Genomic DNA, 27,852 nt, shown 5'->3' on the forward strand with positions numbered 1-27,852 from the left:
TTTGAAAGAGAAAATCATGTATGTATTTTAGCATTTTTCTCACTTAAAAAAAACTTATGATACCAAATAAATCATGTATGTATTTTATAAGAGAACTTAAGAGCCTATTTTTAAAAAATCAATCATAGGGAGAAATTTTGAAATAAAGACTTCACAAGTTCTTTACTCCATGAATATATATGATATCTTTCGTAATTAAAATATAAAAAGAAAGTTATTGATTTATTGTTGTTCAACTATAGATATAATCTTTTTGTAATTAGCATTGTTGGAATAAAAAAAAAATGGAAGACAACCCTTTCTAAATTGTCTACAATGATGATAATGTGAGGGGCATTTTCAATTAAAAATAAAAGTTTTAAATTTTAAATATTTTAATATAAGAAGAATTACAAAATTCATAGTAAAATATACCATTGAGAAAATTTTTGAACGCTTAGACCTAGATCTCCTTCAAAATAAATTAATGAAGACACTCAAAAAGGAAAATATTTTTGCTTGTATTGGACGATTTGTGAAATGAGAAGCCTTACGACTAGGAGGTCCTATAAAGACTGCTAAAATTTGGATCTAAAATAAATAAAATACTAGTGTCCACTTGAAGTCAATTTATTGCCTTAATTGTGGACTTAGGTTTCACATATTATTTGCAAAGTTTAAGTAAAAAATAAATAAAATGTTGGTCATTTTTCAAAAAAGTTCACTTTTTTCACCACTAAAGTTGATATATCATTTGAAGAAATGCTTTGCTTATTGCTCAATATGTCCTCTAAGTTATGAATTTAAGATAAATTGATCCAACTATGAATGGCAAAAAGGTTTGTCTTTTCAAAAAATTAGGAAAAGAATTAAAGACATTGGTAATGATCTCTTTGCCAGTTTGTTGCCAAGATCATTTTTTCAATGAAAGAATAAAAGGCATATCATGCGTCTCTATACATTCCCATCGTTTACCATTAGCTTATGAACATATTGATATAGGAATATAATTGAACTTTTCAGATTATTTCAAAGGCCTGTGAGAAAACTAATCAAATACAGACCATTTTATTACTAGAGGAGTATGGTTCTCGCAGCAAGGAAATCCCACCCGGTTTGTTTTGGAAACAAGAGAGCCTACGAGTGTTGGATCTGAGTCGTACTCAAATCGCAGAACTTCCAAGTTTAATTTGCGATCTGATCAATCTACGGTACCTTGATCTCTCCCAGACTCACATTAAACGGTTGCCTACAGATCTGTGTCGCCTTTGCTATCTACAGACATTGAAACTAAGGGATTGCAGAGACATTTATGAATTACCCAAGGGAATGCACAACCTAATTAGCCTACGACATCTTGATCTGGATATTCATCAATTGATTTTCATGCCTCCTCTAATTGGAAAATTAACATGCCTCCAAACACTCCGCGGATTCCTTGTTGATAGAAGGTGCCAGATGAGAGAGTTGAAGAACATGAATAAGCTTAGGGAGCAATTCACATCTCGAGGCTGAAAATATCTCCAGTGTGGAAGAGGCTAAGGCAGCTTTTTTGAGTGAAAAGAAGTGCCTAGATGAGTTGTGATTGCAGTGGAGTGAGTTAATAGATGGAGTTCAGGAGGAAGAGGAAGAGATCCTTGAATGTCTAAGACCTCACACAAACATCAAAGAATTACGAATCATATGCTATGGTTTGAGTTCTATTGGATATTCTATCCTTGTCTTCATTGGTTATATGATATAATTGGGACACAATACTCAATACTCAGAAACAGAATTGATATAATCAGTTTGGTTTGAGTTCTATTGGATATTCTATCCTTGTCTTCATTGGTTATATGATAGGTTCTTCCTAAATATTTGACAATCTCCTTTCCCTTCTTTTCCCTCATTCTCTAGCTTTCATCCCCGTGTTTTAGTAGGAAGAAGGGAAGGAGGGAAAACTCTTCACTTTGACAGGAGCAGCTGGAATAGGAGGCAAAGTAAGAGATGAAAAGGGTGTTATAATTTAGACTTTTAGCGGTCCAATAGGTGTCGCTGACTCCACGAAGGCGGAAGTGTTGGCGGCTCTCACGGGAATCACAGTAGTTAGAGTCCTGGGCATTCAAAATTTAACCATTGCAGGAGATTCAACAAATACCATAAAATGGCTTAGAGACAAAGAAGGTGATCCATGGAGATTAAACCATTTTTGACAGAAGCTAGAGAGTTTTTGGAACTGCTGAATGCTAATTTGGTTTGGATTCCGAGATGGTTTAGCTAAAATAGGTGCTAGTTTGCATGTAATATTTTGATTCCTGTATAATTCCTAGGGGTTTCCCCTTTATTTTGTACATTTCCACATGTACTCTCTCTTTCTCTTATTAATAAAACTCTGTTACCTTTTCTCAAAAAAAAATGTAGGAAGAAAATGAAGACATTTCTTCAGAATGTCAAACAAATGTAACCATGTACCCATTAACAGATGATGTATATTCCTAGCTTCTCATGCTTCACATTGTTGGCAGTTAAGTTAATGTGAGGTGGCAACTGAGGGAACTCCTTTTCCCTGACCTCCCTTATTAAGTATTACTACCACCCCACTTTTCAGTAGAACCACTTCTAGTCTTCCATCTTTCTTTCATTTGATTCTCTCAATGGCAACATGTATAACTGGAAAAAACAAAAAAACGTTGTTTCTTTCACTGGACATCCTTTTAACTCTCCAAAAAAGCAAGCACAGAAAGTAGATTTTTGCTATATTATTGCAGTAAAGAAAGGGGGAAAAGAAAAATAAACATACTTGCATATTGTTAACAAATAAATCTTTCAGTTTATTCATGGATTAGCTTTCCTTTTCTTCCTGCCTTCTCATTGGATCGTAACTGTCAAATCAAGGTTATGAAAAAGCTTAGGAAGCATTCTTTTTAGTGATCTTAGAGTTAGTATTTCTATCTAGAGCTGTCACCTGTCAATGGATCGGGACGTGCATCTGGGACAGGGTGAAACTAGTCCCGACTCCCAACCCAATTATTAATTGGATTAATTGGATCTGGCCCGATTTGACCTAAATACACTTGGACATCTATAATTACCCATAATATGAGAAATTGGAACTTCATTTTGATAATATAACCTTAATAAAAATGACAGTAAATAATAAAATGTTTATATGTCGATAAAACAAGTTTTTTAACTAAAATTATCTTATACTGTATGAAATTCACCCTTTTAGGCGTAAAATATGACAAAATGGAGCCTTCTTAATATATCATTAATTACATAATCGGTTGGGGCCTTAATCAGTTCGGAATGGCAAAAATAAGTCCTGACCTACTTATAATTGGGACACAATACTTAGAAACAGAACTAATATAATCAGTTTGGTTCAGTTCTATCGGGTAGCCCCAATTGATTGACAGCTCTTCTATCCAGCTCTATTCTGAGTGGCGTAGTTGAGGGTTTTCTATGGACGTGCCTAAACCATCTTAGTTTACTCTCTTTCATTTTACCACCTATTGAAACTACTTTAGGTTCTTACAAATAAACTTCATTCATAATCCTATCATTTATAGTTTTTTAACACATTCGGGCTTCTGTCACATTCATTTTTTGGACATGTTCCTTGACCACCCAATAAATATACAAAATTTATATATTTATAAAATCAACAATAATTATATTAATTTTCAAAGAATTAAGATGTGCATGGTGTCCATGTCATGCATTGGACGCATCTTAATATTCCATACTTCACATAAGCAATTAAAGTAAGCCTTTTTAATTTTTATTTGCTTTAAAAATAATACTTGGATATTCCTCTTCACATTTCTAATAGTGAAACTATCAACCAGTTGAGCCAATGAGCACCATTAAACACCATAATTTTGTTCTTGTACATATAATACTAGTTTTTTTATTATTCTCTAGAATTATGTTAGCAATTCATAACGAAAAAGATAATAGATGATCATCAAACCTTAGAAGAGAATCATTAATTACCTATTTAGAATCTCATAAATCACTTTCTTTTATCTTATATGTGGAGCCATATGCAATCGGATGTTTATTTTGATAAAAGTTACCTCCCTTTCAACGATAGCCCCTTTATCCCTCCGTGCTTTTTCAAGTTAGGAGTTGGGTAGAAAGCTAGATGATGCAGAATAAAAGAGCACTAATAAGTGCTCTTATCCGAATAAGAGTTTCCCAAGCAACGCTTGTCTTGTATAAATGCATTTTTACCTGAGTCATTTATCAAGTTGAAAACAAGGCATAAATGTGACTTGGGGTGCAATGCAATATATGACAAGGATCAAAATTTTGTCATGTATTGGCCCGTATCAGCCGATACATGTCGTATCAAACCCTTCCTGATATGCCCCTACAGAGGGACAAATTCGAGGATTGCGACTTAGCGAGGGACAAATTCAAGAATGTGGGAAGGTTTCTACCAACGTAAGGATTGCACGAGATTCTAATTAGTTGGGACAGACTCTTGAAGAAAGCTGGAACTGCAGATTTGTTACGAAGGCTCATACACAAGAATCATGTCTTCACATCTGAAAGAACAAAAGGGCGCCTTCAAAGTTCCAGCATTAGCTTCTACATTTTAGAAAGACCCATGAAAAAGACGGAAGGCTTACTTATTATGTTTAATCTAGCAGCAAACGGGCAGATTTCAACCATGAAACCCAGATTTTACCCCACTGAATCCACCATTACAGCAAAAACAGCTCCCTGGAGTTGCAATCAGCAGAATGAAGTAATGAAATTTTAAGAATAATAAATCGACAACATTCATGACAACCGCAAAATCATGTTTATCCCATACACAACGGCTTTTATGAGATCGCTTGGTTTGGTGGATGATGAAGCAGCTCTACCATCTATATTAGCCATCTTCCTCAAAATGTGAAACACAGACGCAGTAAAAGGTGAAGATCTAAAAATAAGGACTAAGAAAACTTATGGGGGGGGGGGGGGGGGGGGGAGGCTAAGCTACAAGTAAAATACAGTAACGGGTTTGATCTCAGATTTTGTTGAAGGCGACAATGTCACAACTTTGAATATGTTCATTGGCAGGCTCGGCTGTGAGATGATCCTCAATTAGGTTATCCACAGAGACCAGGTCATCAACGATGGTCAACATGATCTGCAGCTTCTTAATCCCATAACCAACGGGCGCCAATTTGGCTGCAGCAAAAACAAATATGGAATATTTTCTTAATAATGTCCATAGGTGTCAGTAAAAAGGTAAAGTGAGCGAAAGTAAATCGTACAAGCTCCCCATAAAAGACCCGGCATCTCAATGCTGCGAACAGCCTCTTCAAGTTTCTTCATGTCAGTCTCATCATCCCAAGGTTTAACATCAAGAAGAACAGAGGATTTCCCACCTGAAGCAATTAATCTCTTTGATTGGAATAATAGTAAATAAATAAATAATTGGAAAATATCATGGCCAATAAATTTTCTTGATAGATTGCAAATAAAAAATATTTCATGCATGTTATCCATATTCAGATGAGTAGCAAAAAAACTAGAAAATTGGACAAATAGGTAACTAGCACTGTACAATGTACATGTCTGATAGTTCTAACCGACAGGAATTCGCAGTCCTTTTTTATGCCAAACTAGAACCAATTATGTTTGATAGCTCAAACTAAAAGTTCGGAATTAAATTAAAACCTATTGCAGTGATGCAAATAAAATAACAAGCATCTCAAACATTTAAATCCAGTATCAACAGAATACAGATGACACGAAAATAGACAAACCATGTCAAATGAGTTCTAGGATTACAAATACTCACTCTCTTTCTTCTTGGCAGAAGCCTTAGCAGCTGCCTCCCTCTCTTCTGCTGCCTTCTTATCCTCCTCAGTTTCATCACCAAAGAGATCCAGATCATCATCATCTCCCTCAGGAGATTCCTGGCAAGTAAGAAACGTTTCAGTGATTGGATTATTGAGCTGGTGAGCAGAAAGCTTTCAAGTTCAATGCCTGTGTTGTTTCATCTTAATGGTGCCTGACTTCCAAAACTCTCTCTCTCACACACTCAAAAACCAAGGTTAAGGAGAAGACATGCACCCATTTTGTGTTTTCTGCAACTATGACGCATATTACATATAGGGTAGTTGGGAATTTGTAACCACCACCCGATGCATTGTATTAAGATATGCAGAGTGAAAAAGTAGTTGATGCAAAAAGATCCCAGTATTGTCAAAATCTTATATGATTCACAATTCAAACCATAAGCCCCAAGGGTTTTGATTTAAATCTTATGCATGAATCCTTTATAAACCTTATGATTTATTAATTCATATGATTAACTAATTCAAATCAATTCATTAGAGTTAGTTCTCTACTTTGTCATTTTCTTATATTTAACTTTGTCAAGGAAGACACTTTTTAAAGCCCACAATAGAAAATGATTTACTCACAGTTTTTAAGACCACATACTGAGTTTATTTTCCATTATATGTACCCTAAAAAAGCCATTGTATGTGGATTATTTGACTTTCAAGCCAAATTTGATTAAACAAGTGATAAATCATCTTAGTCTTCTATTAAACAAGTGATAAATTCTAATATTCTATTGTTTTTAGGTACACATATGGTATATATGGATTAAAAATAAGGTAAAACAAGTGATAAATTCTAATAATATGACAATTATGACACTATACACGAGTAGATTCAATTCAATTTTCTCCATGATTTATGATATGATTATGATTTTCAAAATCATAGTTTGTCCATGTTATACCCTTCAACAGATGAACTTTGTGCAAAATTCAGGTAAATAACTGATGGAAATAAGGATATGCACCTTCTTTGCCTCCTTTTCTGGGGCAGACTCAGCTGGAGCAGATTGACCAGCTATCTTCACTCCAACAGCTTTTCCAGGAAACCTAAAAAAGTTTTCACCGAACAAAATGCAATTTCAAGATTATCATTCTCATATGGATGAACATGGAAATCTGACTGCACAAATTTTGGATACTATTCAGCATCTATGGGAATGCTAGTGCACTTTCTTATAATGTACCTGACTCGTTTTCTTCATCTAATTAATAAGGTCGCATATTTACTAATGAAAAAAACATTAAGTTGGTGTTTGAAGTCTGTAGCTTAACATAATACCTCTCAACTCTAATTAGATTTTATTGAGTTAATTGCCTTATGTTTGCCTGAACAGTCAGTCTATTTCGATAGTCTGATTAATTATTTGAACATTGTACAACGGGTAATTATAAAAAAAAAAACATAGGTACAAGGAGAATTGTTTTTTTATTTATATGTTTTAAACTACTAACAGACTAGAGGATATATGCACCACTAATAAGTGATAAACAGTGATCCAGTCACTTATTAACTAGAGTAAAATGCCTGCTATAGACTGGCCTTTCAGAAATTTAACCAAATACCTGAAAGGGGAGGCCACTTAGCATTAGTTTCATACAGAAGTAGCAAACTTCAGATCTTAAAATGCGACCTAAGTGTAATAACCAAAGGCCCTTTAATAAATTCCCTTTTGTATGCAAGATTACCAGAAACTAGATTAGAAAATGAAAGGTAGCAGTGGCATGACACTGCCATGGGAGAATACAGATAATATAATGAATCAATAACACAAACTAGAGTAGTACTCTAGTTCTATGCTGGCAGAGTTTTTATACCCCATTATGTTGTAATAATGCATTAACCAGTCGTGAAGACAATTTCTCTACACTTTTTTACTTTTTGAATTAATGTACAATTCTAGACTACTTTGCCACGTCTTTTTGTTACTAAGTGCCCATTTGGGAGGGCTATCAAACAGTAGCTTCTGGCTTTGCAAGGTGGTTCTCACATGGAAAGCCTAAAAGCTATGTTTAGTGAAAACCCAGAAAGCTCCAGAGTATGCTTTCATCCAGTCATGATACCAACTTGCTGGTGAGGCGGATTTTAATAGCTTCTTCACAGCAGCTCAATCAAAGCTCTGAAGTCCTCCCAAACAGGCTCTAATATATCAAAAAATTCCAAGTGAGGATTTCTAACATTTAAAACATTACCAAAAGTCTACCAGGAAAAGCAAAACATTATCAAACAACTTATAATGATAAGTGGCAATCAAACAACTTCTCTAATCAGGTGTACCAAAAAAGAACAACAAACATGGGCTGAGATCAACAATTTGATAGTTTCAATGATATGCCAACACTCAGTAACCCATAACACACACAATGATGTGCCATTCCAATGATATCGTCCAGAGCATAAAACAACCGGAACTAGACAAATAGGAGCTATACAAATAAAAATTCTAGTTTGGTCAATCAGGGTCACCCAACAACTTAGAGAAGGCCTAGTACAGCTGAACTGAAGATCACGTGAATAATTTAGGGTCCATTTGCTTGGTGGTCAGAATCAGAATTAAAATTGAAATCCCAGAATTGGAATCAGAATCACATATTCTCCCCAACTACTTGGTTCAGGGGGAATCAAAACAGAATTCCATAAGATATGCAAGACTGCCAATGAAGGCTGGACTCAGACAAAGAGAAAGAGCTTAGGAGGTTTTAAGTAATTTGTCTTATTTTTTTACTTGCTGAAATGAGATTCTCATTCCCAAGGGGATGCCAAAATGGCCATTAACTCCTTGGAGGAATGCCATTCCACAAGGAATGGGTATCAGAACCCCATCTTTTCAATTGAACAGCTGGAATATCAAAATGGGTGATTCTGGTTCCTATTCTAGACCCCTATTCCCGCATGTATCAATCAGAAAGGGGGTCTAACATTGTTATGGTCTAGGTTCAGGAGAAATTTCAAATCACATTTATCTTAGCAAGTGCCAAAGAGAAATGGTATCCCAACTAATGACAGAAAAAAAAATACGTAACTGTAGCAAGATCAGATCTTTATTTATTTATTTATTTATTGGAATGGAGCAATGAATTTTGCTGAAGGCAAATTTTTACCAAAATAAAAGAGATTTTGACAACAAAAAAATCTAGTATATCCCAGTACGAATAGGGCCTGAAAAATCACCCAATCAGAGTCAGGCGAGTGAGTCTGAGAATTCAATATTGCAAGTTTCTAATAGTTTTGGTTGCCTGAATTATAAAGAGATCTTGTATCCAGACAAGAAGCTGCCTTGCTTTCTAATTGAATGTAGAAAAAATTACAAGTAGAAAAGATTATTATTAAACAAACCATAACAATTTACTTCCATCAAATAAAAAATATACAATAAATCTGCAAGAAAAAGTCCCAAATGAACAAAAAAGGGAGACAAAAGTCAAAATGTCCCTTATAAACACTCTGTTTCCAGTAAAACTACTAACCAAGATCAGTGTTCCAAATTTATACATCTTACGATTTAATGTAGTTTTAACATTCAATGCATTTAAGTTCACAAGGACAATTGAACAAAAAGGAATCAAAACAAGGCATGTAATTCAATCATGCATCCAATAAGATCATTGAGAAGGATAACTCCCTCCCATCATCTTATAGACAAGTAAATTGGCTAGGCTCTATGGCAAATGAAGAAATTGCCACAAAACATTAAGTACATTGGTTTTGGGACAGAGTGCATTTGCCATTTTCTCGAGCAGCAAGAGATCACTTTGTTATCATCCAAATTAAGTTACCAAATTGAACAAAAGGGAAATGAAAAGAAAAAACATGTAATCCAACCATGTGTCCAATAAAGTCTCTGGGAAGGATCAATAGATCCAATCCCTCCCTCATCTTACCAATGAGTAAATTGGATAGACACTGTAGCAAATGAAGAAATTGCCACAAAACATTCAATGTTTTGGTTTTGGGACAGAGTGCATTTGCTATTTTTTTGACCAGCAAGAGAGTATGTCGCCATCATTTATAGTTATGAAGTAATTAATATGGAGATCAAACCAAGGAGTCCTTGAGGTTATGTACATAAAAAAGGAACTAATCCGAAGATGTAGACGAGTAGCTGAGGTTACTCTTCAATGGAAATGAGCAAAACCTTAAAGGTGTTTTTTGGAACACAAAATCACTAATGAAAGGAAATGAAGAGAACCAAAAGGAACCTAAAAATCAGATAAGTAATAAGTTTATGAAAGAAAAGTTTCAAGACATGTCTAATGTGTGGTAAACACCTAGGGGCAACAATGTCTCAGTATTAAAGGGCCCAAAAAATCAGCAATCAGATTCAGGTAAGTGAAACTGAAAATATAATATTGCAAGCTTTTAGACATTTGATTGCCTGAATCATATAGATCAGATTCAAACAAGAAGCTACCTTGCACTCAAAACTTAACAATGAAATTTTGGGGAAAAATACTTCATAAAAGAAAGCCAAAGCATGAGGTTTCAAGGAAAAAATATAAATAAAAGGTTTCAAGGAAAAAAAGTGTACAGAAGACATTCTTCAAGAAAATAAATAAAATATACAAAACAAAGATCCAGACAAGAAGCTACCTTGCATTCTAACCGAGTATTGGAAAAATACTAAGAAAGACAAACGAATTAAATAAAGGAACTAACAAGAGCAAAAACGGAGAAGATACACTCAAATCTCCAAACTCCGTTGTGGGTTTTCAAGAACAACGGAAAATCATAGGCAACAAGTACGATATGAATTAACAAACCTAGAAGACCAGATCACTCAAACTTGGGCTTGAGTTCCAAAAGCAAAACCGAAAAATCAAAAATCGAGTGATGAAAATTCAATGAGAGACATTTTGAGAAAAAAATCTAGCATATCCCAGTACAAATAGGGCCTGAAAAATCACCCAATCAGACTCAGGCGAGTGTGTATGAGAATTCAATATTGCAAGTTTCTAATACTTTTGGTTGCCTGAATAAAGGGAGCTTAAATCCAGACAAGAAGCTGCCTTGCTTTCCGATTGAATGTAGAAAAAATTACAAGTAGAAAAGATGATTATTAAATAAACAATAAAAATTTACTTCCATGAAACGAAAAACATACATTAAGTCTGCAAACAAAGTCCCAAATGAACTAGAAGGGAGAAAAAAGTCAGAATGTGCCATGAAAACACTGTTTTCAGTAAAACTACTAGCCAAGATCAGTGCTCCAAACATATACATTTTAAGATTTAATATAGTTTAAACGTTTAATGCATTGAAGTTCACAAATACAGGGCATGTAATCCAATCATGTGTCAAATAAGATCATTGAGAAAGATAACTACCTCCCATCATCTTACAGACGAGTAAATTGGCTAGTCTCTATGGCAAATGAAGAAATTGCCACAAAACATTAAGTACATTGGTTTTGGGACAGAGTGCATTTGCCATTATGTCGATTAACATCATCATATTAATGAGTAGCTTAAAGAAAAAAAAAGGAATATAATAACAGAAATCTCAGAGTTTAAATAAACCAGAAGAACAAACCATAGTCTCAACAAACAGAGTAACTTGTTAAAGATCCTTTGAAGTCCCCAGTTGGGAACTTATACTAGAATGATCTATCTGACAGAGAGTGGAACCGATAAAACAAAAGAAAAGTGTACAGAAGACATTCTTCAAGAAAATAAAAATATATATATACAAAACAAATCAGTTACTAATATCAGAAAAAATAATGATATATGGGCATCAAAAGAACTGTACCAGTAGTAAAGGGCCCGAAAAATCAGTGAGTCGGATTCAGGTGAGTGAAACTGGAACTGTAATGTAGCAAGTTTTTAACAGTTTAGTTGCCTAAATCATAAAAAGCATCAAAGATCCAGACAAGAAGCTACCTTGCATTCTAACCGAGTATTGGAAAAATACTAAGAAAGACAAATGAATTAAATAAAGGAACTAAGAAGTGCCATAACAGTGAAGATACACTCAAATCTCCAAACTACGTTGTGGGTTTTCAAGAGCAACGGAAAATCGTAGGCAACAAGTACAAAATGAATTAACAGACCTAAAAGACCAGAGCACTTTAATTTGGGCTTCAGTTCCAAAAGCAAAACCACACATCTACAACAAAAAACAAAAATCAAGAGATGAAAATTCAATGAGACATTTTGAGGAAAAAATCTAGCATATCCCAGTACAAATAGGGCCTGAAAAATCACCCAATCAGATTCAGGCGAGTGTGTCTGAGAATTAAATATTGCAAGTTTCTAATACTTTTGGTTGCCTGAATAAAGGGAGCTTAAATCCAGACAAGAAGCTGCCTTGCTTTCTGATTGAATGTAGAAAAAATTACAAGTAGAAAAGATGATTATTAAATAAACAATAACAATTTACTTCCATGAAATGAAAAACATACATTAAGTCTGCAAACAAAGTCCCAAATGAACTAGAAGGGAGAAAAAAGTCAGAATGTGCCATGAAAACACTCTGTTTCCAGTAAAACTACTAGCAAAGATCGGTGTTCCAAACATATACATTTTAAGATTTAATACAGTTTAAACATTTAATGCATTGAAGTTCACAAGGGGAGCAATCAACACAAGGCATGTAATCCAATCATGTGTCAAATAAGATCAATGAGAAGGATAACTACCTCCCATCATCTTACAGACGAGTAAAATGGCTAGTCTCTATGGCATATGAAGAAATTGCCACAAAACATTAAGTACATCGATTTTGGGACAGAGTGCATTTGCCATTTTCTCAAGCAGCAAGAGAATGCATTGTCACCATCCAAAGTAGGTTATCAACTTGAACAATAGGCAATTGAAAAGGAAAAAACATGTAATCCAACCATGTGTCTAATAAGTTCTCTGGGAAGGATCAATTGATCCAGTCCCTTCATCATCTTACAGATGAGTAAATTGGATAGTCAATGTAGCAAATGAAGAAATTGCCACAAAACATTCAATGTTTTGGTTTTGGGACAGAGTGCATTTGCTATTTTTTGTGACCAACAAGAGAGTACATTGCCATCATTTATAGTTATTAAGTAATTAATATGAAGATTAAACAAAGAGGAGTCCCTGAGGTTATGTACATAAAAAAGGACCTAATCTGAAGACAAATGCATATTAGAGGAGTCCCTGAGGTTGCTCTTCAATGAAAAATGAATAAAACCTTAAAGCTGTTTTTTCGAGCACAAAGTCACTAATGAAAGGAAGTGCATAAAACTAAAAAGAACCTAAAATTCAGATAAATTTCTGGAAGAAAAGCTTCAAGACATATCCAATAAGTGGTAAACAGCTAGAGAAAATAATGTCTCAGTATTAAAGGGCCCAAAAAATCAGCAGAGTCAGATGAGTGAAACTGAAAATATAATATTGCAAGTTTTTAGACATTTAGTTGCCTAAATCATATAAGTTCAGATTCAAACAAGAAGTTACCTTGCACTCAAAAGTTATCAATGAAATTTTGGGGAAAAAAGTAAATCATAAAAGAAAAGTAAAGCATGAGATTTCAAGGAAAAAAAGATAAATAAAAGGGTAGAAAAAGGTTAACAGGATTAGGTATTGCATCTTAACTTTTGAACAAAAGACCATTGATATCAATGAACATCCATGTCAATTAACATTATCATATTAATGCGGAGTTTAAAAGAAAAAAAAGGAGTATAATAACAGAAATCTCAGAGTTTAAATAAACCAGGAGAACAAACAAACGTCTCAACAGACAGTCACTATTTAAAGATCCTTTGAAGTCCCCGGTTGGGAACTTATACTAGAATGCCCAATCTGACAAAGAATGGAACCAAGAAAGCAAAAGAAAAAGTGTACATAAAACATTCTTCAAGAAAATAAATATATATATATATATATACAAAACAAACCAGTTGTTAATATCAGGAAAATAACGATATATGGGCATCAAAAGGATTGCACCAGTAGTAAAGGGCCTGAAAAATCAGTGGGTCAGATTCAGGTGAGTGAAACTGTAACAGTAACATAGCAAGTTTTTAACAGTTTAGTTGCCTGAATCATAAAAAGCATTAAAGATCCAGACAAGAAGCTATCTTGCATTCCAATCGAGTATTGGAAAAATACTAATAAAGACAAATGATTTAAATAAAGGAACTAAGAACACGATAATGGAGAAGATACACATTCAAATCTCCAAAATGCGTTGTGGGTTTTCAAGAACAATGGAAAATCATGGACAAGAAGTAGAAAATGAATTAACAGACTGAGAAAGCCAGAGAACTCAAACTTGGGCTTGAGTTCCAAAAGCAAAACCACACATCTACAACAAAAATCAAAAATCAGGAGATGAATATCAAAACAGAAGTCCGGTAGAAACAAATTAACAAAACAATGTACACACTTATAACTGCATTCTCTCCTCTCCTGCAACAAATCCTACCATGGAAGGGCCAGAGATGACAGTAAGAGGCTCTTGCTCTATAAAGTCCCACTAAAATTGTGTTTCAAAAAACAAATTATTTATTTATTTTTTATGAGCAAACCTTTAATTGTTGACCTAGAACATAAAATCCCACTAAAATTGCAAATACAAGGAAGACGGTCAGAATCACAGACCTTGCAGCGAGATGCGACGAAACACAATCGTACCACCGACTGGCATTAGGAAACGCATTGCTGGGTTTCTCTGGAACGGCCACATAAACCTTGATATCATCTCTCGTAAGTTGATCTCTAAAGATGCCCGCAATAAGAAAACGAAATTTAGTTTAAACTCGAATTTTTGATAAACTTTGATATTGTCTCTCGTAAGTTGAACTCTAAAGATACCCACAATAAGCGATAACGACGGTAAAAAAATGAAGAAATTTAGTTAAAACACAAATTCCATTAACGATCAAAGCATGAATGAAGTACACAGCGAATAAAGTGAGACACGAATAGCACAACGAAATAAAAAAACTATGCTGAGAACTAAGCAAATAAACACTAGGTAATGAAATCAAAATAGCACCATAAATTCAAATCTAATAAGTTTTGTAAAGTGAAATAAGAAAAGTACCCGGAAATGTAAGGTTTCCCTGAGAGGTAGTTTTCGAGAGACTTAAGACCACCTTCGGTGTGTAGATCTGAGAAGGAGACGGCCATTGCAGAGAGTGCGGGGAAATGTTAGTGGGCACTAGAGAGCTAGCTGACCGAGACGCAAAACCCTAATCAGAAAAGAGAGGACTAGAGGAGTGTTGGAGTGGAGGCTTGGAGAATATCCTTTTGCTTGAGTCGCATAAGAACTAGGGCTGACACATACCTGGTCCTGCTCAGCCAGGGGCCAACCCGTTGATCTCGAATCTGCCCACTGCCGCTGGCCACGTCCGTGTGCACCTTAAAACGTCTCATGTCATTCATGGCAACGTTTTCGAACCGCCGTTGACCCGGACGGTCGGACCGTTCGGCCTGGGAACCGTCCAGGCAACCGGTTTCATTTTGCCCCAAATCCGGAATCTGGTCAAAAATCGTTAAAAAAGTCAATAAGCCATTGATCCAGGTGGTCAAACCGTCAATCCGTTCAACGGTTTTTGACTGTTTTTTATTTTTTTTAATTTTGTTATCATAACGGGTCATTCGTTCGAACCAGATGGTCAAACCATTGACCTAGAAACCGGTGCCCAGAATGGTTCCATTTCTGGGTCATTTTTTAAAACGTTGATTCATGGTGAGATGTTCCAACAAGGTTTTTAAAACCGAACCGGACAACGAACCAATCAAGTCTGATTCTCAGGTTGAACGGTCCAACTGTTTGAACCAAATGGATGGCCACAAAAAAAAATATAAATAAAAATAGACAAAACCATTGGACAATTCGAATAGTTTGACCACTCGGGTCAACGGTTTGCTGACCAAATCAACGGTTTTTTGACAAAGTAACCTTTTTGGGGTAAACGGAACTAGCCCGTTTTTTCCAATCCGATCGTCCAGTCTAGTCCGGTTTTGAAAAGCATGGTTCCCAATGTGCAACTATAGATGAGTGTACACAACGTTTTTGTGAGCTCATATGGCCATTTTAATAACAGTTGAACTAGCCAAATTGGTAGGGGTGAGCGAAAAAAAATGAGAAACCAAACTGACCAAAAAAGATCAATCGAACCGAACTAAAAAATTGGTTAACCAAATTAATTGGTTCAATTGCGGTTCGGTGTTTAAAAAAAACGAAGGTATCTGTTCGGTTTTGGTTAACCAATATAGAAAATCAACTGGTATACATATATTTCTTATATATATATATATAATATTTATTTATTTATTTATTTATGCAATGTTTTCAAACCGCCGTTGACTTAGACAGTCGAACCATTAAAGTGACCGGTTTCGTTTTACCCCAAATCCGACATTTGGTCAAAAACATTGAATTAGTCAATGAACCATTGACCCAGACGGGTTAACCGATAAACTGTTCGACCCTGAGAATAGTTTGCTGCTCAAATCTCAAATATAAGAAATCTCATATCTAAGAAATCTCTGAGATTGAGAAATCTTAGTGATAAATCTCATATCTGTCTTTCTCGCGTGAGAAGGTGAGAGAGAGAGTGAGATCTAAGACTCAGAACGTTACCACTGTAGTTCTCCATCACTGTCGTCATTGCCGCTGCAAGCCTACAAGTCCTCCTCCTCCTCCTCGTCTTCTTCTTCTTCTAAACTCTTTCAATTTAGCGGACAGTTTTCTTCCAACTTTCAACCCTTATTTTCTCTTATATAGTATACCCTAATATTCCAATATAATGGGTAAGATGCTCAAACCATTCGAACCATTTGACCCAGACGATCGAACCGTTGACCCAAAAACTAGTGGCCAGAACTCGTTTCTGGGTCAGTTTTTAAACCTTGTATTTATGTATATTATATTATATTGTTTATATATTACAAATTAATAAACATGTATTATATATAAATATATATTTATAATATATATGATATATTATTTATTATTTAAAATATAATACTATATATATTTATAATATATATTATAAATATTTAAAAACTGAAAAATCAACAAACCGATTGACTTCGATTTAGTTTCAGTTACCGATTCAATTACAAAAAAGGCCCATAGACCGAACCATGGGCACGTCTACGAATTGGAGATCGGCTTCAATACTCACAAGATTGTTTGCACAGCCCCTTGCAGCCTTGCATTAGAAATATCTTCGTACTTGTATGTTCTTTCATGGGGAGACATTTCTATATCTCCAATGCAAGGCTGCAAGGAATTGTGCAAATGGAGTGAGCACAATATTGTGAGCATTGAAGTTGATTTTAACGAATTGAATACCTTGTCTTTTAGGCTATGTTTGGTTTGAAGGAAAAAGTAGGGAAAGGAAGAGAAAGGATGTTGAATCCCAATTTCAATCTATCATAAGCTTTTTTTTTTTTTTTATGTCAATCTATAATACTTAAACTTCCCTGTTTTTTTGTTCATGGAGTGAATCATTTCCTGAGCTTTCCTATAAACGGTGCCTTTGCTTAAGATTTAACTTTGTTTTATTTGTTTGTAAAGGGGGTAGCCCTCGGGGGAGATAGGAGTTAAACCCCTATTTCTACCAAGAGATCAACAATCAACCACACCATACCCCAAGTTAAGAATAGATGGCCCTGAATAACACAAATAGGCCATTTGTTAAGACAACATTTATGGCCATTTCATATGGCTATCAAAATTTTTTATGATATCATTTTTACCCCCATCTTCTTCTCTCTTCGTTTTTGTTTTCTTTACTGTGCCATTTTCTTCCCCAGCCTCTCTCTCTCATCCTTCCTCCTTTTCCCCACCAATTGATTGTTTTTTAGGTGAAAAAGAAATGGGGAGATTAATTTTTTACAAGGGCCACACCTAAGAAACTAGATAATGGAAAATTTTATTGGATTTTTCAAGGGAAAATGGGGCAAATGGATTCAATCAAACGTGTTTGCAGCATGGAGAATAAGTATGTTTTAGTTTCATTGGCGTTAAGGGTGTAAACAATATTGGAAAATCCAAATTCGAATTCGAGATTTAAACTATTCGAATTGAATTCAAATTATCCAAATATTATTAACAGTTGAATAAAAATATTTGATTCGATTATATTATAAAATATAAATTATATATATATGTGCATTGATGTTAGTATTAGTCATCACAACAAATGATGACTTTTGACTAATTTTTCTTTTATATTATTTTAATAATAAAAGGTTGAATTAAAACAACTTTTATGATGATTTTTAAATAATATTTTAATATTTTTTATCAAAAGTTGTGGGTTTCATTAATTAGTTTGTACCTTTACCGATTTAGACAACTTCAGCTTTACTTTCTCCGTTCATCCTCTCACCATTTTTCTCTACATCTGCTCAATGTTTCTCTCCGGCGAGTCCTTTGAAACTTTAATTGGTAGCATTCATTTTTGCTTTTTTTTTTACCTTTATTTTGTGTATTTGAGTTTTTTTTGTTGAATATTCATTTCTAAATTGCTTTCTTGTTTTTCTTTTTTCCCTCTTTCTCATGTATGTTGCAGAAGGCATTAACATGGCAATCGATGATTTCTCTTATGTATATTACACCACCGATGATGCTTGTTGTAGGGCATATCAATGTAGTAACACTAAATAGATGGTTATGGTTATTTTTTTTAATATGTTTTTCCTTTGTTTTTTGGAAGTTAGATGAATAGAGAAAGAGAATAATTTTCTAATCAAGTTTCTTCTTCTTCCTCATGTGATGAAGTTGGAGAGATTTTTTTTTTCAAATCGAAATCGAATATTCGATTATCCCAACAAATTTGAATATGGTATATTGTTTCAAAAAACTGTCGGATATTGAATCGAATTCAAATATCTATATATTTAATCGGTTTTGAATTCGAAGAAAGTTTGATTCGATTCGAATTCACTCCGTTTACACCCCTAATTAGCATTTATGGATAGGCCATTTATTTGTACTTTTTTACTTTATATGTTATTGTTTTTGTTGTTTGGTTGAACTTCACTTTAAATGTTTTTTATTCTCTATCTCAGATTAATACCCATTAAAGTGTGTCACATCATCATTTGGTTTCAAAAAATGTTGGGGCATTGGGGGAAACAAGAATTTGAAGTTTCCCTAGGTGCCCCATGCATAAAAATCAAAGTGTTTCACTTTTCTACCGTTTATTTGATAAACAGTGAAACCAAACAGTCACTTCATTTTGCTTCATCTACAATAAATGCCAACGCCTATGTGGTGTTGATGTGGTAGCGCTTTTTCAATAAATGCCAATGGAACCAAATATCCCCTAAGAAGGAGAAGAGGAAAAGAAGAGAAGAAAAAAAAGAAAGAAAGACATGTGTTGAAAAATTAACGAACAATTAAGGACACTTTGGTTCCTTTTAAGTTTCATAGGTAGGATTTAACATTTGAAAGGTCAACAAGGTACATATAAGTAGCTTCTACAAACCTCAAGGTATACAAGTAATTATCCCCTTATTTATGCATAAAGTTGCTTTTCTTTCATACTTGAACTTGAAATTTAATGCTTTCCAATCTAATGTTTTACTATTACATGGAAAAATGGTCCCTATAGAACAGTAACTTAAAAAATGTTATTATTTACTTGAGTTAAATTAATAAATCACATTAATCTAAAATATATTAAATTCATGAAAATGTAAAAGAACTAGGGGTGATCATGGACTAGCATGTCAAACTTAGCACATATGATAAGAGCTATAGACTAGATCCAGCTTTGGGCTTTATTTTGGGCCCATGTATTTATGTATAAAATATTACACACATATAATATTTAATATTATATGGCATATAATATATTTATAAAATTAATTTTATATATTATATAATATAAAATATAACATGAGATGACATGGATGCATATTTAAATATGTTTTGGCCGAGCTAGGCCGAAGATGATCACCCCTAAGATGAATTATAAACTCAATATTCAATGGGCAACATATGCAACTATTATATTTTAATTACTAAATCAATTATTCTATATTTTATTATTTTTACTTTTTATGTTACTAGAAAATAAATCAATTTAATATTGAATTCTTAATATTCTATCTAATGGCTATATCACTTATAAAAAAGTATTAAAAGTGAAACAAGTTAATTTTGTAAATATTTTTTATTTCAATAAATAATAAATATATTGTTATTTATTGTAAATTTACATTATTAACTAATGATTTATAGATAACATATAATCTTAATTAAAAAATATATCCACTAGAATTTCAATGATACATATTATATCATATGCAATTCAAAGATTTTAATTACCAAAATTATTGATCTATTTTTATTTCTCTAAATTACCAATAAAATAAAATAAAATGATACAATCTCCATTTATGTATGAGAATGAATGAAAATAGGCCACAGAAGTTTGCATAAGTATGGATTTGGGGTTTTGGAAGTGGGAAAGAATATGTCACCAAAGAGAAATGGATGAGACTTAGCTTTGGGTGGAATGAATATCTAGTTTCCTTTGAAGATGGTTTCCCTATTTATAGAAGTAATGAGACAATATTATGCGCATGAAGCCAAAATTTCAGAATATTCCCCAACTTGAAAATGCCTTGGAGCAAATCCCATTTGTTTCTCCCCTTGGGACATGTGCATTTGGTTGTGGTGCAAATTTATTTGCACTAGTACAAATGCATGGAAGTGCAAATAAAAAAATGCAAATTCTCGTTTAATTTTGTTTTGGATATTACTTTATTCTGCTTCATGTCTTAATTTGCTTCATCTGTAATGTAATCAAATAAAATAAGCTAAATTTTGAAACAAAAATAGATCAAAATTTACATTCAAATCATTTGCCTTGTCATGGTTTTGCATCAATACCAATTTATTTGCATTGCAACCAAACACAACCCATCACAAGGTTGAAAGTTGTTAGAGCACGATCTTGAGCCTTCTCAAGGAATGATGTGTGTCAGTATAATAACTAGGTACAGTCAGTCATAATAACTTTCACAAGTCACAAAACTCTTATTTTGGCTCCATAACCTTTGTTTGGTCTTTATCTCGCAAGATGTATATGTTTGGCTTTGAAAGCCTCATAGGACTGACAAGGTGCAACTCTGCGAGGCAAAATAGTTTACTCCTACGAGGTGAGGTTATCATGACCTTGCAAGGTAACTTGTGAAGTTAAATACATACAATGACTTTACGAGTAGGAGTGTCAATTGGACTAGATTTGGTCTAATCTGATCCAACCCAATGTGGGTTCATTATAATTTATAAACAGACTAAGTTTTATAATGGCATTGTGATAAGTGTAATACCACATACGGGGAGAATCCATATAATGATCGTTTTAGTTTATACACTTTTCTTTCTTCCCTTTTACTATATATCATTCTGGTTGTTGCATATATATGTCTTCATTGAGTTCATTTAAAAATGCAGTTTTTACATCTATTTGAAATAGTTCCCAACCAAAATAGGCTTCCATAGCAAGTATTATTCTAATGGATGTAAATCTAGCAACTGGAGAATATGTTTATTCAAAATCAATTACTTCCATTTGCATTTAGCCTTTTGCTACAAATCTTGCTTTGTATTTATTTATTGACCCATTGGGTTTTAATTTTCTTTTGAGTATCCATTTGCAACCTATAACTTTTTTATCCTTGGGTTGTTCTTACTAAGTTCCAAACTTGATTCCTAACCATCGAGTCAAACTCTTCGTCCATGGTTGTTTTTCAATTTGCATGATCAACAGAGGCCATTGCCTCTATAAAATTTAATGGATTAGCTTCACAATTTGTTATATAGTCATTTTGAAATGAGTAGAAGTCGTCGTATCTAGAAGAGGGAACTCTTTCTCTTTGTATTCTAGTTATTATGTCCAAATTAGGAGGTTCAAAGCCATTAGGACTTTTCAATAGCATTTTCTTTTTCTATCTCAAAAGGCCAACCAACTTCTTAGGATCATTGGGGTCAATTTCATCTTCTAAAAATTCAATATCCCTACTTTCAACTAGTTCAAAGGAATCATCAGATTTGTGTCTCACAAATTTATAACCCTTTGATGTTTCAGAATACTCAATAAAATGTTGCTCTAAAACTTTTAGGATCCAATTTATTTCTAAGTTGGTTAGGTACCCAAACATAGGCAGTAGATCCCCATATTTTTAGATTTATAAGATTAGGTTTTCTACTTGTCTAGAGTTCATATGGAGTTAGTTTATTAATCTTTGTAGGGACTCTATTTAGTATGTAAACTGCAGTAGATAATGCTTCCCTCCAAAATTGGTTTCCTAAGTTTTAATGACTTAGCATAGATCTAGTCATGTCTAAGAGGGTCTTATTTCTTCTTTCAACCACCCCATTTTGTTGGGGTGTGTAAGAAATAGTTAATTGGTGTATAATTCCATTTTCTAAACAAAAACTATCAAATAGTTCAAAAATGTATTCTCCACCCCTATCACTCATAAGTATGTTTATTTTCTTTTCTGTTTGGTTTTCAGGTAAAGTTTTGAATTCCTTGAATTTATTTAGAACATCAGATTTTTTATTTAATAAATAAATAAAGCCAAATGTTGAAAAACCATCTATAAAAGTCACAAAATACTACATCTTCCTATGGGTTTTCACATTAAGTGGTCCACAAACATCAAAATGTATGATTTCTAAGAGTTCTTCAGATTTCTTAGCTTTTCCAAATGGTTTTCTATGCATTTCTCCTTGCAAGCAAGGTTTACAAGTTTTAAAATCTATGTCCATTTGAGGTAATAAACTATCGTCATACATTATTTTTAATTTGTCTCTATTTATGTGCTAAGCATCAAATGCCATTTGTAATAGTCTTAACAAACAGACAAAGCACAATCAACATAAGTAGATGTAGTAGAAATCTTATTATTAATATAAAGTCGATACAAACCATCTTCTCTCACCCCCCATAACAGAATTCTCCCATGTTTTCCTATGGATACCTTCCTACTTCTAAAACAGACTTCAAAACCCTTTTCATCAAGTTGAGGTACAAAAACCAAGTTATTCCTAAGAGTAGGAACATACAAAGTGTCTGACAAAATGAAATTGATTCCATCTTTTATAGGATTTTTATGGTTCCTACTCCTAAGACATCACAATAAGAGTTGTTTCCCATGAAAATCTTGTGTTGATTAGGTTGCATTTCTCTCAAATCAGTAAAGAATTCTTTTGATCTTGCAACATGTTAAGATGATCCAGAGTCAATCCACCACGAGCTCAAATCAGAATCAGCAATGAACGACTCTGAAACCACACAAACTATGTCTTTGGTGTTAGTACAAGGCTTTTGTTTCTTTTAATGAAAGTGATATTTGGAATGACCTAGAGTTCCACAATTATAAAACGTTATTTACTTCTTCTGTTAAAGTTATTCTTTTTGAACCATTTACCCTTTCCCTTTTGGAACTTGGGTTTGAGTTTCTCACCCAATTTAGATGGTTCAGGTGGAGTAGGATTAGTTACTAAGGCATGGAAATTCTTCTTTTTATTTGTTATCTCAACTTCAATAGAAAGTAACATGGATAAATTTTTCATAGTGACAGATGTACCAGGCAAATTAAGTGAAATTACTACTTGTTCCCTTGATTTAGGAAAGTTATGTAGAATAGTAGAAATCTGAATTTTGTCAGGTATAAGGTTACCAACAGTAGCCAATTCTTTAGCAATGAGAAGCTATATATAAGATTATGTTACGTTTCCATATGTCTCAGTAACAACATCAAATATTGTTTTGGTGTGTTTATGTTCTTCAAATAAGATTTCAACATCAAGTTCCATAAAAGTCAAAATAGTAGAAGGAGCAATCTTATTATCTTTCTCATACTTAGCATATTTTCTAATTTCAGCAAGAAAAGCATTTTCAACAGGATTTGCAAGTACATCAGTATCTAATAAGTCATCCAAATCATCTTGGGCAAGAATATGTTTAGTCCTTCTTTTCCAAATGGAGAAATTAGTGCCATTTATTTTCCCGGTTTTACTTAATTCAGTAATAATAGCCTTGTTAGCCATATGAAAAAAATAACACACTCACTTGATCAAAAAATGCAAATAAGTTAGAAGTACTTATCTTTATCGGAGGTTGTTTGGATCAGATAGTGGTTGTCACCGAAAAAACCTATCTGGCGTTGTTAGTGTTTTCTCACTAATAATGATCTCAACGCAATGCTGATTTCTCACTGGTTCTAGTTCAATCCTAGGTGATGGTATGCCAATAAAGACAATATTGAAACTAACATGAGTATTTTTCTTTGTTAATTAATAAAAAATGAAACGAAGATAAGAAGCCACTCACATTGTAGGGTTTGTTCAAAGTAAGCCCTTAGGGTTTTGTTAAAAGTTTGCAAAAGGCTTCAAATCACTAGTTGTTTGTGAGGCTTTTCTTAGGTCATGAACAAGACGGGTGTTCATCACTATCTTGTCGCCCAAAAACAAATTTAGCCCTTTCAAGAATTCGTTCTGACTTGTAGAAAGAAAAGTGCCTCCACGATTTTTGATACGAAGATGATATCCAAGCTTGCAATGATGCAATATTGCGGGGTTGCACAGAGGAAGCAAACGAAATTATATAGTGTGTTACACCCCTCTTGGATTTGGCTGAAAGCGAATCACCCACCCTCCTATTCTGGTTCGAATGAAGTGGGGTTCTTTCCTCTCTCGTTCAACCACCAAGACAAATGAAAGTAAAGACAAGCTTTAAACCCATATCACTGTTAAACCCATATCTTAATGCAATAACTGTACACCAGAGAAATAAAAGAATCTTGAATGGAAAAACAAGACAACTTGATCATAACTTTGGCAATACACCAAAGAGGTTAAATGACCCAATTTGGCTTACATCCAAAAACACTTTTTCCAAAGGTTGTCACTTGCTAAGTCATCTATGTATATTTCCTCAAGGAGAAGTCCAATATAGACTCTCACTAATGTCAGGAAATGTTATTGTTTGAAGATTCTCAACAGATAAGCGATTAGCTTGGATTTAGAGTTATCACTTAGACTAGTTCAGTCCGTTGGATCAAGTGCAAGTGTCTACTAAGTAGAATTAAGTGTCAAAAGATTTTCAAATACCTAGACAACCTATTGACCAAGCCAAACAAGTTATGTTGACATGGTAATAGTTTGTTAAGTAACAAAATAAACAAGAACAGTTAATAAGAAGATTAATACTACATTAAGCATAAAGACATTTTTACCCATTGTTGTAGGTTATGCCATCGGCTGTAGGATTTATCTTTACACCAAGGTTATTCTAATCGAGGGCATTCGATCGTAGTAGAGTCATGTCATTGTTACCTAATTATTTGTATTTATACATATTAATCATGCAATTAAATGTTAGTGTCTTCAATGATAGAAAACCTTGAACTACACTTTCACCAAATTTATGGTCCACATGTATCATACTTCATACTTTGGCTATGTAAATATATTTGAGAAGTGGGAGTGTTTAAGAGGTGGGAGTGACATGCAATTTGTGCAATTCTATACTTGAATGGTCATAGATTTGGAGAATGATGGATCACATAATCATTTTGGAAATTCAATACCACCATATCCCATTATTTACAACTCTTTAAGATTTTTGTGTGGTTGGAGACTTTCAAAGACCTTTTGTTCAACTATATCATTTTTTATGTAGTTTCACTCAAATTGTAACTATTTAATATATTGCTTATTGTCTAAGTTTGGCTTCCTTAGACTCTTCCATTCCCTCCACATTCTTAAGTTGCAAAATGCAAAGAGTGATTTTCTTAAATTTATCATGTCATTTAACTCTCTTATTTTACACTATACTTTTTGTCTACAATAAATATTTGAAACATTTAGATACTAGTCAATTATTATACCCAAGTCAAGATAGCATAATTTTGTAAGTTTTTTTTTTATCCTTTTTGGTAAATAAAGAAGTCTAAAACAATTTTTGAGTTTTAATGTTTGTTAATTATGAAAGTCACTTATTGATTCATGCAACATTTTGATATAAGTCTTTAGAGAGATCAAGATACTAAAAATGTACTAAGTTGTCAATAGAATTTAATAATTTAGAGATGTAAGTACAACTAAAATCTAGCATACGCAAATATTGTAATCCAAAAAATAGATAATAGGAATTTACCCAATGTTATATCCATATTCATATAATATAAGAAATGTGACCAATCTTTAATATTTAGATAATGTTTTCAACTCAATATGTTTATAAGCTAATATTAAATGATGAGCATGTTTAGGGATGTATGATATACATGAGATATCTTTATCCCCCATTTTAAAACATATATCGTGGAAAATTAACTTAGATACATTAGGAATCAATATCACACTATTTATTAGATTTAAAACGTAAGAGATATCCAAGTGTTTTTAACAATGATTTCTAATTTCACAAGAACATCGAGATTTTTTTTTTCTAAAAGTACACTTTTTTAATCAATTACCAACAATTTTCCTTATTGAAAATTTGCAAATAATATATGGAACATGAGCCCATAATCGATGCAACAAATTGATTTCTAGTGAGCAATAGTATTTTACTTCTTTTGGAGCCAAATTTTAGAGGTCTTTATAGGATATTTTTATCATCATGTTTTTCATCCCACAAATTGTCTAGTACAAACAAAGTTTTTTCCCTTGAATGTCTTCATTAGCTTATTTTGAAAGAGATAGAGGTCTAAGAGCTCAAAATTTTTCTTAATGGCATATTTTATTATTAATTTTGTAATCCTTTTTACATTAAAATCTTTAGGATTAGAAACCTACATTCTTAATTGAAAATGCCTTTACATTTTCAACATTGTAGACAATTTGGGCAATGTTTGTCTTCCAAATTTTTTATAGTCTAATAATGCTAATTACAAAATAATTATATTAATAATTGAACAACAACAAATTAATATTTTTCTCATTATTATCAAGAAGTAAGAACTTGTAAAATCTCTATTTCAAATTGTCTCCCCTTGATTCATTCTTTGAAATATAGGATTTTAGGTTCCTTTACTAGATCATCCAGTTTCACTTAAATCTTAATAATCTTATTTGGTGTCATAAGATTTTTTAAGTGAGGAAACGACCAAAATGCATACATGATTTTATCTTCAAAAATTTCTTAATCTGATTTCATTTTTAAAACTTAAATAATGAAATTGTCCAATAGGTTTTGTATAGTATGCTGCTCTCTTAAGATTTTCTTTATCATACTTTTTTCTTTAATATGATGAATGTATAATACCGTATTGATGTCTGATTTTTTTTTGTATAAGTTAGGCATGTAAGTTTTATAAGTTTATATATATATATATATATATATATATATATATAATGTTTTATAAGTTGATAAGTTTGATTTATATATATGACATTTTTTGTTTAATATGATGAGAGAATAATATTGTATGAATGATGGATTTTTTTTGTATAAATTAGTTATGTAAATTTTATAAGTATTTTTATCTATGATATTACCTGTTTTAATAAGTTATTGATATAATACCATAGAAATGGTTAACTTTTTTATGTATGTTAATTATGTAAAATTTGCAAGTTTTTATGTATGTCAGTTATTTTTCACATTAACATATTTAAATTTGTTAGTAGTTTTTAATAAAATATCCTCGTTTATAATCATTAATTTTTATTTAATATTTATTATGTAGATATAATACCATATATATGCATAGTTAATTTTTTTGTATTAATTTTGTAAGCTTTTATGAAGGCTATAAACTATTGATATGTTAAGTAGTTTTTTATGTGATTTTTTGGCTATACTGATATGCAAGCTACTGGTATAGCGAAATAACTCAATCATAGCTGTGTCAAAACCGGCTTGTGCTTGGTGTTTCAAATGTTAAAAGAGGCTTCAGATTTGCTACCCATTTTCTCCTCCCCACATCTCTCCCAACGAACTACAAAGAGGACACTTGTCCTATGACATGGGTCCAAAGTTCTCATGTGTGAGCAAAAAAGAGAACAAACGTTAAATCCATTTCGTTAAATGATTAAATAATATTAAAAAAAAAAAAGAAAATC

The 27,852-nt window shown here is 32.9% G+C and overlaps 1 protein-coding gene and 1 long non-coding RNA gene across 2 annotated transcripts; both read right to left on the reverse strand.

Annotated features, from left to right (window-relative positions):
* Positions 1–4,701: 4,701 nt before the first annotated feature.
* On the reverse strand, positions 4,702–15,137 carry LOC148845557 (elongation factor 1-beta 2-like). The gene is made up of 6 exons (XM_088953518.1): positions 14,842–15,137; positions 14,397–14,513; positions 6,785–6,866; positions 5,768–5,885; positions 5,238–5,351; positions 4,702–5,151 (listed from the first exon to the last, which is right to left on the reverse strand). The coding sequence occupies exons 1-6, from the start codon at positions 14,925–14,927 to the stop codon at positions 4,988–4,990; spliced, it is 681 nt and encodes a 226-aa protein (XP_088809644.1). The 5' UTR covers positions 14,928–15,137; the 3' UTR covers positions 4,702–4,987.
* LOC148845558 (uncharacterized) lies at positions 7,822–11,924 on the reverse strand. Its single transcript, XR_016101949.1, has 3 exons — positions 11,867–11,924; positions 11,566–11,621; positions 7,822–7,958 (listed from the first exon to the last, which is right to left on the reverse strand). It is a non-coding gene; the product is annotated as an uncharacterized LOC148845558 (long non-coding RNA).
* Positions 15,138–27,852: the final 12,715 nt, after the last annotated feature.

Source organism: Nelumbo lutea, chromosome 7, assembly GCF_056320005.1.
Source record: "Nelumbo lutea isolate HS-2025 chromosome 7, American lotus-T2T, whole genome shotgun sequence".
NCBI classification, from domain to species: Eukaryota; Viridiplantae; Streptophyta; class Magnoliopsida; order Proteales; family Nelumbonaceae; genus Nelumbo; species Nelumbo lutea.

What these genes read in the sequence shown, in the direction of transcription:
- LOC148845557 (XM_088953518.1), bottom strand. Translation starts at nt 14,927, where the DNA reads ATGGCCGTCTCCTTCTCAGATCTACACACCGAAGGTGGTCTTAAGTCT. An exon ending in CAGAAAAGGAGGCAAAGAAG is followed by an intron (nt 5,886 to 6,784) that starts GTGCATATCCTT and finishes CTTACTTGCCAG; the next exon opens with GAATCTCCTGAGGGAGATGA. An exon ending in TTCTGCCAAGAAGAAAGAGA is followed by an intron (nt 5,352 to 5,767) that starts GTGAGTATTTGT and finishes TAATTGCTTCAG; the next exon opens with GTGGGAAATCCTCTGTTCTT.